This window comes from Panthera uncia, chromosome A2 (genome assembly GCF_023721935.1).
Source record: "Panthera uncia isolate 11264 chromosome A2, Puncia_PCG_1.0, whole genome shotgun sequence".
Taxonomy (NCBI): domain Eukaryota; kingdom Metazoa; phylum Chordata; class Mammalia; order Carnivora; family Felidae; genus Panthera; species Panthera uncia.
Genome location: NC_064816.1, coordinates 118,134,340 through 118,149,583, shown reverse-complemented (window position 1 = coordinate 118,149,583; position 15,244 = coordinate 118,134,340). Strand labels below are relative to the sequence as shown.

Genomic DNA, 15,244 nt, shown 5'->3' with positions numbered 1-15,244 from the left:
GCTTTTTAAAAACTTTTTAGCACCTTTTTTTAAATAAAGATAATCTTGTACTGCTAATAACCATAATATATGTGAATTACAAAAATCCTTAGATATGAGGGTCCCAGTATCACACATTAATCAAATATCATCAGTGATCTCCACCTTGGAAGAGTCTGAAATTATTCAAAAAATAAATTCAACAAGGATTTACTGATTTTTTTCTACTTGTGTTTTGAATACTATTTTTCATAATTGTTTTCATACTATTGTATTGAGTTTCTATTAGGCATGGGGCACTGCTGGACACTGTACTAGATGGTATAAAAAACAAATACAAATTATAAATGCTATCTGCTCCCAAAGACATTGAGCCAGTATTGGGTGGTAGGCAAGACTTTAGGAAAACAGTGTCTGTTTGAGTGTTACAGTGCTAAGATTGAGTTTTCTATGTGGTACATTCAGGCACAGAATAGTGTCTGTGGACCGTTAGACTCAGAAAGATTTGTTGAAGGGTAATGTTTGAGTTGGGGATTAAGAAAGAAGTAGGCAGTGTAGGCAAATGGTGTAGGTGAGAGGTGTCTAACAGGCACATACATGGAAGGGCATTCCAAACAAGGGATTAGCATATACAAAGCAGGGAAATTTAAAACAGCCTAGTATGGTCAAGGAATTACAAATAATTCCATATGGTTGGAGTAGTGGGCAGAGTGTACGATGAAGTGAGGGCCGTGTATGGAGAGAAAATCAGGGCGTATCCAAAGAGTTTTAAGTAAGATTTAAAAACATATAAATGGATGCTTTAGAATGAGAGTCAGCAAACTGTAGCTGTGGGCCATATATGGCCTACCACTCAGTGCAGTAAATAATTCCATTATAAGACAGCTAAGTGCGATATTTGAGTACTGTCTATGGCTACCTTTGCACTACAGTGTGAGAGTTATGTAGCTGTCCTAGATTTGGCCCGTAGAACCTAAAATATTTACTATTTGGCCCTTTACCGAAAAAGCTTGTCAACCACTGTTATAGCAAGATTTCTCTATCGGTAGCTTGGAGGGTTTTGAGTAAGACTAGAGGCGAGGGAATCAGCTGGGTGCCTTCTGCAGGCTTACAGGGAAGAGATGATGAGTGTGAGAATTGAGGAAGCACATAGACTCTCCAGGAGAAAGGTGGCATATAACATATTAAGGATTCAGCTGGATGCAAACCTAAGGTAAAGGCAGCAATCCAGATTAAGTGGTTGGACCATGGTCCCATTTATGAGGGTTGGAGGGAAAGCTGATGAGTTAGTTCTGGTTTGGACATACTGAGTTTAACTTGTAAGAAAGCAAAAAGGTGAAATAGTATCATGAAACACTTAAGCTTCAGCTTAAACTAAAATTGTAAAAGTATACCTCAATTAACTATAACACAAATTTGGCCATCAGTGTTTCCTTATCAGGATACTATGGGCATTTGGGGCAATCCTTGTTTGGTCAATTGCATTATACAGTTTTCAGCATCCTTCATTGCTGGACATTAAATGCCAAGATCACCTGCACTTCAGTCATTATGAAAACCAAATAAGCATTTGTACCAAACACTGTATTTCCTTGGATTGGTATTTCATTTCCTTCTAACTTTCACATGGCTGCATTAAGGGATGGCGACCAATAGTTTCAGGTCATATAGTTTCTCCTAACATGTCACAGAACACTTGGGTATTTTTGAGCCATTGACACAGTGACTCCAGCCTAACATCAACTGTCTCTCCAACATGGCCATATCTCTAAGGTACAGTTCCAGATCTGACCCCCCTCCCAGTTTCCAGCCCAGTTTCTCCCAATTCTGTTTGCCCTCTGCCATCTGGATGTGTCCCCTGCACCTAATAGTCAGCACATCTAAGTCTGAGCCCATCATTTTTTTCCCCAGTCACGTTTTGTCCCCCCGCCATCATCCCTGTGTTCTCTGCTCTGCTGTGGGAGATCTCCTTGGAGACAGCACCACTACTGCAGCACGTGGACCTGTGCCTCCATCACACATCTGCCTTATGATGAATGACACTGGGTCTCCCCTCCCTTCCCTTCCTTTGGGCTATCTCGACAGCTTCTAAAATGATTTTCTCAGCCTCAGCCCCTCCTGCTCTCTCCCTTCCCATCCCTCTTGCCAAATTAACTTTCCCAAAGAACATTTAAAAAAATCTTAACTGTGATGGTGCCCAAACACGTCAAGGAGCGTACAGTACCCATCTAAGTCTCAGCTCCTTAGCTCCACCCTCAGGAGCCTCCTGCCCTGAGCAGGTGACTACCTGCCTTCCCAAGATTCCCCTTTCCAACTCCAAAAAAGTCTTTAAGCCTCAGTCATTCCTCAGACACATCCTGCCTTTTTCCTATCCTTGTCACTTTGCTTATTCCACTCCTTCCACCTAAAGTGAAGAGCCTTAGGTCTCAGCTCAAACACACAACTCCCCTAAAGCTATTCACAGACCTCTCGTGAGAGGGAAAATATCCTTCCTTCCTTACCTTCCCAGAGGCCTTATTTGGGCTTCCCCTTGGGCCCTTTCCATATCCCCTCAGGGCCATTTTTGTGCTCAGGTCATGTCTCCCGTAAACTCCTTGAGGGTAGGCAGATTGTGTTCTACATCTTCATCTTTTATGCAGCACCAACCACAGATCTATGACACAGTGGAGGTTGGATATGAGTTTCTTAAGCACTTTATTGCACCATCTACTAAAAAGTCATGGGAAGTTACATAGGAGAGATGGAACTCACTCATGATATTCAACTCCAGGAATATGTTAAATGAATAAGACCAACCTTCTCTCTCCTGATCTGATCTGGAGCTCCTCTGCAGATGAAGTTTAAAAAAAAGAGAAGGTTCATCAGTTTCCATAGGGAAATATGGAAGGGACCAGTTTATGTGTAGTTCCTCTGAAGCGTTGCTGTCTCTCTTCAGGTTTTATTGATTTCATCGTGGAACCCACCTTTACTGTGCTCACGGACATGACCGAAAAGATCGTGAGTCCTTTAATTGATGAAACCTCCCAAACTGGCGGGACAGGACAGAGGCGTTCAAGGTCAGTGCAGAAGCTTGAAGGGTGAGGGTCAGGTCGGTCTCTCCACAAGGACAGAGTCACTCCTTTGGGAGCGATGGGGGTTTTTCATAATGAGGTTTGCCCTCCCTCTCTTGTAAGAGAGATGTCTGCCTCTTTCTTTTTCTCAGAGGAGTTGAAGCTGTACTGTCTGTACTCTCCAGGCTGGCCGGGAAGGGAATGACCAAGGTCCACACCGTGACCGGAGCATTCCCAGTACAGGTTTCCTACCACATTCTCTCTTTCGGTGCTTTTGCTCGTGGCAACATCCACCCTGGCACTTTGATTGCCTGAGCCCAGACAGTCCTTGCTTCCCATACTCCAAAAAGACAGTCCCGCTGATCAGAGTCATCCCAAGAAATGAAACTCACTTTCATTTCTAGGTTCAGGAAGGGAATGAAGTGGAGGAAGGAAAAAAACCTGCAAGTTTTAAGCCACCCTCTGACACGGTTTCATTATATTGAGCATAGATTAGTGGCAGGTTCTGGAGTCAGAGTCCAGGTTAAACATCCCAATCCCATTACATTGTACCTGTGTCATCTCAGGCGAGTTTTCTTGATTTCCCATGTAGGTTGTAATACTCTTAGGCTGGGGGAAAGACGAAGTGAGTTATTCAGTCTACATAAAGCCCTTATAACAGGATCAAGCACAGAGGAAATGCTTGCACCATGGCTAGTATTCCTGCCCCTCCCCTGCTTGTCCATGTAAAACCTGGGGCTTTGTCATAAATGAGAAAGGGGGGAAATGGAACTAATGAGAAAAATAAGAAAAGAGCAAGAAGGAGAGAAGGTAAGAGGAATATTAGGACAGTGGGATCCCGAACACTCAAGGTGAATGAACCCAGTGACGGCTGCTAACAAGGAGGATGGAAGCCTTCTCCCCACTGCCCCACGGGACTGGGCTGAAACGTATCCTGCTGGTCTAGTCAGCCAAGGTTGTCAGCGGGTGCGCATTTGTGTCAGTCACTGCGCAAGCCACCTGGAAGTGTATAATACCTTAAAGTTTCCCAGGAGGCTACACTTTCTATGTTTGCAAAAATGCCCGTGTTTCAAGCTTGAAGTAATATTCATTTTAAAAAATGTCTTTTGCATGTCTCATTTCCCACAATCTCTAAGGTGTCTGTACCTTTTCAGCTTCCCCCGAGGATACAAGGAAATCATCTTACTCTGGCCTTGGGGATCCTGGGGTCAGAGGCACTCAAGTACAGGGGGAGGTGGACCTGGAGAGAAAGAGGAACAAGTGACTGGGTAACTTGGAAAAGTGGTCAGTGTAGAAGCAGGTGGGTGCACTGTGGAACTAAGTAGGAGCCGGATTTCAAATTAGTTAACTTTGGAGAGTTGAAGCCAGAAGATTCATATGAGGGAATTCTAGTCATATTGAATAAGAAGATACCAATCAACAGAGAAGAAATACAGGGGATATGGATACTCAAGAAGCTGAAATCTTGATCTTTTTCTCCTGCTGAGAATACAGAATTTCCCATCTCTCACATATGGAAAGAGGAATTGCACCCCAATAACTTGAGGAGCATTGCTCACTCCTTTGTTGGGCTTGTTCACTGGGATATGTTTTTCAAACACTAACCGTCCTCTTGGGTATGACTTTTTGATCTCCAGTTTGAACAGCATCAGTTCGGCAGATGCGAAGCGATCGGGTGTCAAGAGCACTGGCTCAGAAGGAAGTGCGCCCGTCAACAGTTCTGTCATCCCCGTTGACTATAAGAGTTTTAAAGCCACGTGGACTGAGGTGGTGCACATCAATCGGGAGAGATGGAGGGCCAAGGTGCCCAAAGGTAACATGCTACTGGGGAACCTTCCTGGAGATCTGTCCAAATCCACTTAAAAAAACAAGGCATTGCCAACCCTGATTTCTAGGTATTGCAAATGAAGCACAATCTCAGGCTGTTTATCCAAATGGCGGAATGTTAGGCTCTACCGTCTTTTGCTGTTCATTGTACGTAATGCTCAGCACATGACAGAACGAGGCAGCCCACCGAGTCCCCATTTCAGCATGACCTTTGTGCTATATGACTAAATTCCTCTTTTTGGTATAAAGATTCTACAGAGGATGGGTGTTGTTATTTCTTGGTTTTTGCTAGACTACTTTCATTCTCATTTCGTGTCATGTGACACACTTGTGAGGCCTTAATTTCTTCCTTCCTCTAAGTAAAGCCTGGCCAATAGCCACCCCTGCCATTACGTTAGGACAGAGAGAGCTTTAATATCCTTGCATACGTTTTTATCTTCCTTTCATGTTCTCAACTTCTTTTCAGTCATAACTCAGACTGATCTTCTGAGATGAAGGTAACTTGTAGGTAAAATTCATTGAGGCCAACGTCAAAATTCATATCAGAAACATCATGACTCTTGGTACTGTAAATAAAAAAGACTGAAATCTGTGCGCTTCTTGAAAGCTGAAACCCATTTGCTCATACATGTATTTGTGTTTATTGAACACATACTACATGGTCCATACATACTACATGCTCATCTTGTAGTCTAGGGAGGAACACATACCTGAGATAAGGGCGTGATGCTGTGGTGCCTGATTCCAGGGAGGCACAAAAACATAGTTGGCTCTTGGGAGCTCAGCGAGGAGCTCGGTGAGGGGGCTGATCCCAGTAGGATTTGTGGAGGTGAGCCTTCAATAATAGTCAGTGCTTGTTAACATCTACTGAATGAATCCCTACTATGTGCCAGGCTCTGTGTTCTGTGCCAGGAGTGCAGAGGTGAATAACAGACATCCTCATCCTCAAAGCTCACAGTCTCTTGAGGGCAGGAGGCATTACCACAGAGTTTCTTTCAAAGAAAGAATGGAAGTTCACTGAAGGATTTGCACTTGTCACCAGCACTCACTGGCCCCTGTCGCCTGATCCTCATAACAAGGAAAGAGAGTTCTATCCTCAAACACAGCACTGACCCTTTCATCCACCAGTGCCCGCACAACACGTTGGAAGAAGTGCGGGAGTGGCTGGGCGCAACACGTTCTGGCCCTGTTGGCCCCTCGTACTTCAGGGGGTGTTTCCGGTGTGGGAGAGAAGAGACCTCACTGCTGGAGTTAATCAGATGCCAGCCACTGTGGCTTGTCCACAGAATCCTGTCCAAGTGGCTGCTCATTTCATGTGGGGCAGAGGGTTTATATTTATATTTATGTTTATGGTGCTGTTAAGGCATAATTGGGCCCTTATCATTTCAGGACAGATGTCGCACCCTGAGCTACGGAGCCAACTCCTCTTCCGTACTTTAAGGGTAGCCTCTCACAGTGTATTCAGATGCTTTAAACATTTAAATTCTCCCTGTTGGCAGGCATTGCAAACAGCAGTGGCAGCTACTACCCCATCTCAAAAGAAGCACTCTCTTGTAATCAATTACACTCATTACGTTTGAAAATCCAATTCCTGACAACACACAGTCTAAAGAGGTACTTCAGAATAATTTGTTTGCAGTTATCTGGCATCCTTAAGTTACCTTCTGAAACTAATGACCTGGGGGAGCGTTAGTTTCTTTTCCAGGAGAAAACTGGCCCTTTAAGAATGACAGATAAATAAAAGCGGATAATTACAAAATGTTAGGTATGCTGATGGAGATATGGTTAAGCTATTTTGGAAGCATAAAGGGACGTTTCCCTAAACCTGCTTATTTGGGTATTTGGGAAGGCATCCTGTAGCCAGGACTTCAAGGATGCTTGAGGTTGAGTCCTGAAGGAGGTGCTATATTTAAAAATGGGGAACAAGGAGGGAGTGGACACAGGCACAAAGCCTGGATTATGTATGTTTTGTGGGAGAATAGTTTGAATATCAAAGCAAATTTCAGTTAGTGGGGAAATGGAGAATTGAATCCCTATTTGCACTGTGCTCTTTGGCAGATTCATGTATATTTCTTGAGAAAATTACCTTCTGGGGATGATAATACACATCACAGAGCTGATGCAAAGAACAGAAATAATATATGAAAAGCACTGAGAACAGAGCCTGTGTGTGGTTAGTGCCTGATAACTCATAGCTGTTACTTTAAAAAATTGGAAAAGAAAGTTAGAGGTTTGAATGCAGAGTTATGAAGACGGTGGTAAAAATACTAACCTATATCTAATACTTTATTACATTTTCAGCTTCCTGGTAATGCTGTTGACTAGTTCACTGGTGTTAAGAAATTCAGTTTGCATCTCTTTTCCCTCTGGTGATCAGTTTGTACCAGATTATCCCAGGCTGTTTTGCCTATTGTTCTTTTCTATCAGAAAACCGTGATTTCAAGAAAGCCTGACCTGTATGGAGCACTTGAACCTATGTTGTTATTAAATGGATTAGAATGGGATCTAAAGTCTTGGTTTTACTGACCAACTTGATTTACAAAGCGAGCTAGACCAGAACCCATAGTTGTTAGAAAAGATTAAACCAATATTTCTTAACAGCTCTCAGGGCTGAAAATTATTGTTCCCAAACAAAGATGTGTAGCTATAACAATTTGCAAGTCTGATCGATATTGATCAATTGAAAATTTTTTTTAATGTTTGTTTTTGAGAGAGAGAGAGAGAGACAGAGAAAGACAGAGGGCAAATGGGGAAGGGCAGAGAGAGAGGGAGACACAGAATCTGAAGTAGACTCCAGGCTCTGAGCTGTCAGCACAGAGCCTGACGCAGGGCTTGAACTCACAAACCATGAGATCCTGACCTCAGCCGAAGTCGATGCTTAACCGACTGAGCCACCCAGGCTCAATATTGATCAATTTTTGTTTAGTATTTAATACTTTTTAAACATTTTTTTCTGGTGTAAGAATAATTTGTGTTTAGGTTACAGTGCTGACATATAAGTAAGATATATAAAGAAGAAAATAAAAATCACTTCAAACCTCTCCAACCAGACATAGCTATTAGTGAAATTCTGATGTATTCTTTTTTTCTTTTCTTTTTCTTCTCTTTTCTTTTTTTTTGTATGAAATTTATTGTCAAATTGGTTTCCATACAACACCCAGTGTTCATCCCAACAGGTGCTCTCCTCAATGCCCATCACCTACCCCCCCCCCCCATCAACCCTCAGTTTATTCTCAGTTTTAAGAGTCTCTTATTGTTTGGCTCTCTCCCTCTCTAACTTTTTTTTCCTTCCCCTCCCCCATGGTCTTCTTTTAAGTTTCTCAGGATCCGCATAAGAGTGAAAACGTATGGTATCTGTCTTTCTCTGTAGGACTTATTTCACTTAGCATAACACTCTCCAGTTCCATCCACATTGCTACAAAAGGCCAGATTTCATTCTTTCTCATTGCCAAGTAGTATTCCATTGTATGTATAAACCACAACTTCTTTATCCATTCATCAGTTGATGGACATTTAGGTTCTGTCCATAATTTGGCTATTGTTGAAAGTGTTACTATAAACATTGGGGTACAAGTGCCCCTATGCATCAGCACTCCTGTATCCCTTGGGTAAATTCCTAGCTGTGCTATTGCTGGTTTATTTTTATTTTTTAATGCTTATTTTTATTTTTGAGAGAGAGAGAGAGAGAGAGGGAGAGCAAATGAGTGCAAGCAGGGCAGGGGCAGAGAGAGCAAGACACGGAATCAGAAGCAGGCTCCAGGTTCTGAGCTGTCAGCACAGAGCCCTCTACATGGGGTTAGATCTCATGAACCGTGAGATCATGACCTGGGCTGAAGTCGGACCCTCAACCAACTGAACCATCCAGGTGCCCCCAATGTAATTCTTTTTAATTTTATTTATCATGCATATATATAAGTAAAAATTTTCCCCATACATTGTATTTCATTTAACTATTTCATTTTTAAACATTTTTTTTAAGTTTATTTATTTATTTTGGGAGAGACAGAGATAGTGTGAGTGGGGGAGGGGGAGAAAGAGAGGGAGAGAGAAAATCCCAAGCAGGCTCCGTGCTATCAGTGCAGAGCCTGACGTGGGACTCAAATTCATGGAACTGCGAGATCGTAACCTAAGCCAAAACCAAGAGCTGGATGCTTACCTCACTGAGCTACCCAGGTGCCCCTCACTTTACTATTTCTATTTTGAGCACTTTATCTTCATACTAGTATTCTTGGAAAGTATGATTTAAATGTCTGCATTGTATGTGATACCATAGTTTAATCATTCCTCCATTTCTGCACATTTTGGTTTCCAATTCTTCATTATTGCATATCACAGTGTTAAAAACATGCAAGTTCAAAAGTCTTTGAGCCTACGTATGATTATTTATCTAGGATAAATTTCTAGGTGTGAAATTTCCTCTGTCAAAGTAGATGAAAAACTGTAAGGCTCTTGATATATATTATCAAATTTCTCTCTGGCAATTTTTTTCAACTAATATTATCTCCCAATAGAAGTGGGAAATATTTCCCTATATCCCCCCTTCATTTTTCCATTAAAATGTTTATATTTTTACTGTTGATTCATATTAACTCTTTATATGTTAAGGATGGTAATTCATCAGTTGACAAAGTATCTTGCAACTTCTGCCCTGCACTAGTTTGTCCTATGCCTTTTAATTTTATGTTCTTTTTTTCCCTGATAAGTATAGTCACGATCTCTGAACATATAACATTACTACAATATTTTCAGTAGGACTATATTTCCTGTGCTCTAGCTTTTATCTCCATGACTTATTTATTTGTAACTGGACTTTGTATCTTTTAATCCCCTTTATCTATTTAATCCATCTCCCTACCCCGCAGCTAACTTTATAAATGGTCTTTTAAAATATATCCTATTTTTATTTTACCAGAGATTTCCTTTACATTTTTATTGACCTATGTGTATCAATGTAAATAGGAAATGGTATGGCTGAGCTTGGGTGGCTTACTCTGTTAAAGCGTCCAACTTCGGCTCAGGTCATGATCTCATGGTTCGTGGGTTCAAGCTCCTCATCGGAATCTGTGCTGACAGCTCAGAGCCTGGAGCCTGCTTCAGATTCTGGGTCTCCCTCTTTCTCTGCCCCTCCCCTGCTTGCACTCTGTCTCTCTCTCTCAGAAATTAATAAAACATTTTAAAAAATTAAATTAAGTAATTGTATATAATGACACTCCTTTGCAAATGCTGATTTATGGAATTTTTATTTATTTCCTACATAATCACTGTTTTTGTTGAAATACTATGAGACTTTTAATCTAGGTGATTATTAGTAGATTATTATTTTATAATTAACTTAACCTTTAATATTATTTGTAATATTTGCATCAAGTTTTATATGTATTAAACAATTATTTCCATTGAACGCTAAGATTTACTAGTTTTATTGCACATCATTAATATATTTCCCTATTCTTAAGTTTCTAATATTAGTTGAATTTTTCTATCAGTTGGAGCACTTTTTGGCTTCAGTTTTTAAAAGGTGAAAGATTTATGCGATCTGAAGAGAAACCAGAGCATTTGGCTTCAGTTTTTAGAAAGATCCTGTGTGCACACCTTCTGGGTCCTTAGATAGCTGGAGATATTTTTCTGTTGTTTTTGTGTACAACTAAGAGTTAACTATTCAAAATTCATATAGTATTTTGGTTGTTTTTCAGTTTCCTTTTCTCTCTCTCTCTCTGTAGGTAGTTTAAGAAGGCAATTCAGAAAATTTTACCAAGGGATAACTACTGCAATACCATTTTTAACCAAGAGACTACAAACCATTATTCAGAAAGGGAGATGAAATGAAATCAATGTAGTTCTCCCAGAATGCATAGCATGCAGCGTGGGATAGGACCAGCTCTAAGGAGAAGCAAGATTTGTGGATCATGAGGGCCCTGCTCTGCTTTGCTCTACCTTTACTCATTAGCTGCTGGTTTGGGCCATTTTCATAATGAGTCAAATCCCCACAGATATCCTGAAATGGGAAGCAAAAGGAAATGCAGTTGAACTATGGCATTTGCTTCCTACTAGTCTAGAAGCCTATGAGTGCCATGGATGCTAAATCTAACACCTGACAAGTTAAATCTATATATATTATCGTTGGAACCTTATAGCACAAATTAATTGTGCGCTAGTCTACTTTTTCTCTTTGTAGGAAAGGCTTATGTATCTTGTATGTCTGAAAATATATGAGAATCTGTTTGCAGTGGCACAAACATACCTTCTGCTGATTTTTTTCTTAGTTATATGTTTGCTTGTTTTTGTCTACTTATTTTGAGTAGTATCGCTGGGTGCTGATAGCTGATCACACTAATTTCAGTTATTTCACAGAATCATTGAGAGATGGGAGTAGAGTAGTGAAGTGGAAGAACATGGCAAAGCCACGTGCTGGAACACAGTCGCCACAGGGACAGGAGTCATATAGTAGGGCGGGCTGCCTGGGATCTGATTGTAATGTCATAAGAGCTGCCATTCATTAATTCAAACATTAATTGACCGCTTTCAGCTGTAGTTGAGCAAACATGGATTTGTTTCTGAAATGGACCTTCTCCCCGTTTTTATTTTTCCCTGCTAGATTTCCATAGAAAATTGTTCTGACTCAGTTGTCAAATAAATTTTTCTTGCTCACATATTTTATGCTCTTCTGTAGCAAACCAGAATTTAACACCTTCAGTTTTTATCAGTTGCTTTTGACTTGTGGATATTTTGAATGTTGAAAGTTTGCCACAGATTCAGTGGGGATTCTGTGAGGGGACCATAAACTATTTAACCTGCTACCTGAATGTGAGTGAATTCCCCTCCCCCTCACTTTTCCTCTCTATATAGTAAGTACAGTCATCTTTTTTTACTCACCTGTATTTAGTGGTTAAGGAAACCAACATTTGTCAAATGGCTAACTCTTTCAAGATAGGACTTTAGAGTTTGTATGCTTTCTGTATTTTACACAGGTCTAGATTACAGATGGAATATGTACAAGTCAGGTTCATTGGCAGATTGGGCAAATCATACCCATTGTGTGCATTTTCACTTAGTTAACAAATACTCCATGAGCGTCTTCTATGTGCCAGATGCTGCGAATTCAGTGATGGAGATGACATTTGACTTCTGTCTCTCGGGCACTATGCGAGGGTGAGAGGAAGTCTGGGCGAACATTCCAGGGGGCCTCCTGTGACCCTGTAGTCCACTGAGAATGCCATTTCACTATTTTCTGCAGGGGCATCTTCTTACTCTTTAGTTGTACTTTTCTGTAGAAGTCAGAAGAGATATCATACTCTATATGTGCATAATTAAGTTATTTTGTAAAGAAATCTTTCCTCGCCTTTTCATTGTAAAGTATAAATGCATCCTCTTGGGAAGTAGAATGTCAGGAAATAGTGAATGGCAAACATTTAAAATTTAAATGAGTGCTCATCAATCCTGATTGCATGTTAGAATCATCTGGAGAGCATTTAAAATATCCTATTCTTGCCCCTCTCCCTCCAGAATACGATTTAATTTGTCTGGGGTGACACCAAGGCATTGAGTTGGATAGGTGGATAGATGAATCAATGAAAAGAGTAATAAAAACTTCATAATATATTAAGGAGGACATTGAAGCCAGGCAAATCTAGCGGCGGGAGAAGCCAAGTGAAGCCAGAGATCATCGACATCCACAAAATACAATACAGTTCAATGACAGGTGAACCTGGATCAGATTTGGGCTTTGTGCTCTTAACCAGGTAAAACAGGGGAAACAACCACTCTGGTGACCATTAGATTAAAAACAAACTTGTCGTCTGTGAAAGCTAGCTTTTTCAGGACCAACACTAACCAAGGGAAATCAAGAGGACCCCTGATAATAATGAGGTGTAGGATATTTTTAACACAACACATCTAGATTTAAAAAATGAAATAATGTTTTCTATAATGGATGGCACAATCTGGAAAGCCTTTTGAGTCAGTTGAATGCTAAACGGGGTGAGCCTCTACCCTAAGGGATGATTGGTCTCTGTTAGGTGTGTGTCACTTTCTGCAACCAAGTGCCACTTTATTGCCTCCAAGGCCCCCGCATGATCTCAATTCTGCATGTCCTTGGCCATTTGACCACATCATCTGTCACTAACCTCTTCTAAACTTGTGGTAGCCATACTGACTAACTCAATATCCCTTGAACATTCTACACTCATTCCTACCTCATGGCCTTGACATTTTTAAATTCCTCTGTCTTATATGCCATTTCCCCTAATTATTGCACAGCCAGCAATTCATGACAAAGAATCTGGTCAAATTGCACTTTCTTTACCTCCTGATGCAATGCCACCTCCCTCCTTTATGTTTATTGTGTTCCATCATATTATTTTGCTTCACCATTTTTATAAAACCCTTTCACCACCTGAAATTATCTTAGTGACTTGTTTACTTAATTATGATCTTTTCTATTTCATAATTCTTACGTGCTGCTACATTCCCAGCACCTAAAATGGTGCTTGACACTGTAGCTATTCAATAAACTATCAGTTGAATGAACCAATCTATCTTTTCATGTATACTTGACCATATGTAATTATGTCATGTTTTTGATGAAACACAGAGCCAGATCCTTTCATAGTAAGCAGAATTGGAAATACGGCTGACATCCTGTCACTAAAGGGGAAGATACAGACCAGGACACCTGGCCAAACTAAAGGCCACCTCTAATCTTGTGGACAGTTTGAAGACCTGTGTTTTGTAAGGCCTAATTATCCTCTTCCTACTTAAAAATTTTTTTTAAATGTTTATTTATTTTTGAGAGAGACAGAGACAGAATGCGAGTAGGTTAGGGGCAGAGAGAGAGGGAGACACAGAATCCGAAGCAGGCTCCAGGCTCTGAGCTGTCAGCACAGAGCCTGGTGTGGGGCTTGAACTCACGAGCTGTGAGATCATAACCTGAGCCTAAGTCGGACGCTCAACCGACTGAGCCACCATCCTCATCCTACTTTTAAATTCACAAACAGTGACCTGAAACTGTATTGTTCTAGTGGCAATTATTTTTCCTGTCTTTCTGTTTTGTAATCAGTTGTTTATGTTTAAACTCCAGATCCTAAACAGATCTGCATGAAACTCCCAATTTTCACAGTGGCACAGGAGAGTTTTGTAATGTACCTGAGCCTTGACTTCACTTCCATAAAATATGGTTTTAGTAATAATAGCTACTGCTTAAAGGTATTTTGAGAATGTAAGGAAGTATTCCTTGAAAAGCACTTAGCATAATACCTGGCATAGAGGACACACTCAAGAGAAGTCACTGATGATAATATTGAAATTGCCAATTATAATCTTGATTTATTCATTATCATTATCCTTATTATTATTATTTTCTCCCTTCCCTCCCTTATAATCCACTGATTTCACAAATGACATCACCATGAACCAATTTTATTGGTTTCCTGAATATACACACTAATCTGATGTGAATTAACCAAAAATATACCCCAAACACTCAGTGCAAAGGCTTGGTTTTGTTCAAAGAGGCAATTTCCTTAATAGTGTGACCTCTTTTTATCTTTTCTGTGCCTTTCCTAACTTGCCCTGGGTACAGAGGAGAAGGCCAAGAAGGAAGCAGAGGAAAAAGCTCGCCTGGCCGCGGAGGAGAAGCAAAAGGAAATGGAAGCCAAAAGCCAGGCTGAAGAAGGCGCGGCTGGCAAAGCTGAGAAAAAGACATCTGGGGAAGCTAAGAATCAAGTCAATGGAACTCGCACAAACAAAAGCGACAACCCTCGTGGGAAAAATTCCAAAGCTGAGAAGTCCTCAGGAGAAAAACAACAGAATGGTGAGTACAGTTTCACCGGTGAAAGGCTCTTTTCGGGGTGCTGATGACGTGATGAATGGAAACTGGCCAACAGCCACACCCGTGAAGACGCCTCTCAGGACGGGGCTTCTGTGGTCTTCCAGCTGCTGCTGATCACACCTCACTGGGCTGTGGACCCCATTAGGATCCCATCAAAAGCAGCCAGAGGCTTGCTTGAGCCATTCTCTCTGGGGAGATTTATACCTTCCAGGCCTTTCCCAGCTGTTCTGGAGACTCTGGCCAGTGCCTGCCTATCCACTGAGGAAATACCTGTTAACAATCCCAGCACGTTCCTGAGGGCTTATTGCCCAGGTGGGTGGACCGGAAAATCAGTCTTCCATATGTACTATCCCTTTAGTAGGCAGGGCTGGGGCCCTGGTCTATCTAGGGTCTGTTCCTATAGTATGTGTCTGGCCATCTGTAGGTGAGTAAGTATATACATTAGGGTGACCACCCTGCCTGGGACTGAGGGGTTTCCTGCATGCAGAGCTTTAGGTTTAAAATTTTTTTTAATGTTTATTTTTGAGAGAGAGACCGCATGAATCAGGGAGGGGCAGAGAGA

The 15,244-nt window shown here is 41.2% G+C and overlaps 1 protein-coding gene across 3 annotated transcripts in view; it reads left to right on the top strand.

Annotated features, from left to right (window-relative positions):
- PDE1C (phosphodiesterase 1C) overlaps positions 1-15,244 on the top strand; it is a 293,394-nt gene that overhangs the window by 222,144 nt on the left and 56,006 nt on the right. For all 3 annotated transcript variants that reach the window (XM_049641659.1, XM_049641657.1, XM_049641658.1), the window contains exons 13-15: positions 2,915-3,035; positions 4,667-4,842; positions 14,434-14,664. In XM_049641659.1, the coding sequence (XP_049497616.1) occupies positions 2,915-3,035; positions 4,667-4,842; positions 14,434-14,664 (528 nt within the window). The remainder of the gene's footprint in view (positions 1-2,914; positions 3,036-4,666; positions 4,843-14,433; positions 14,665-15,244) is intronic.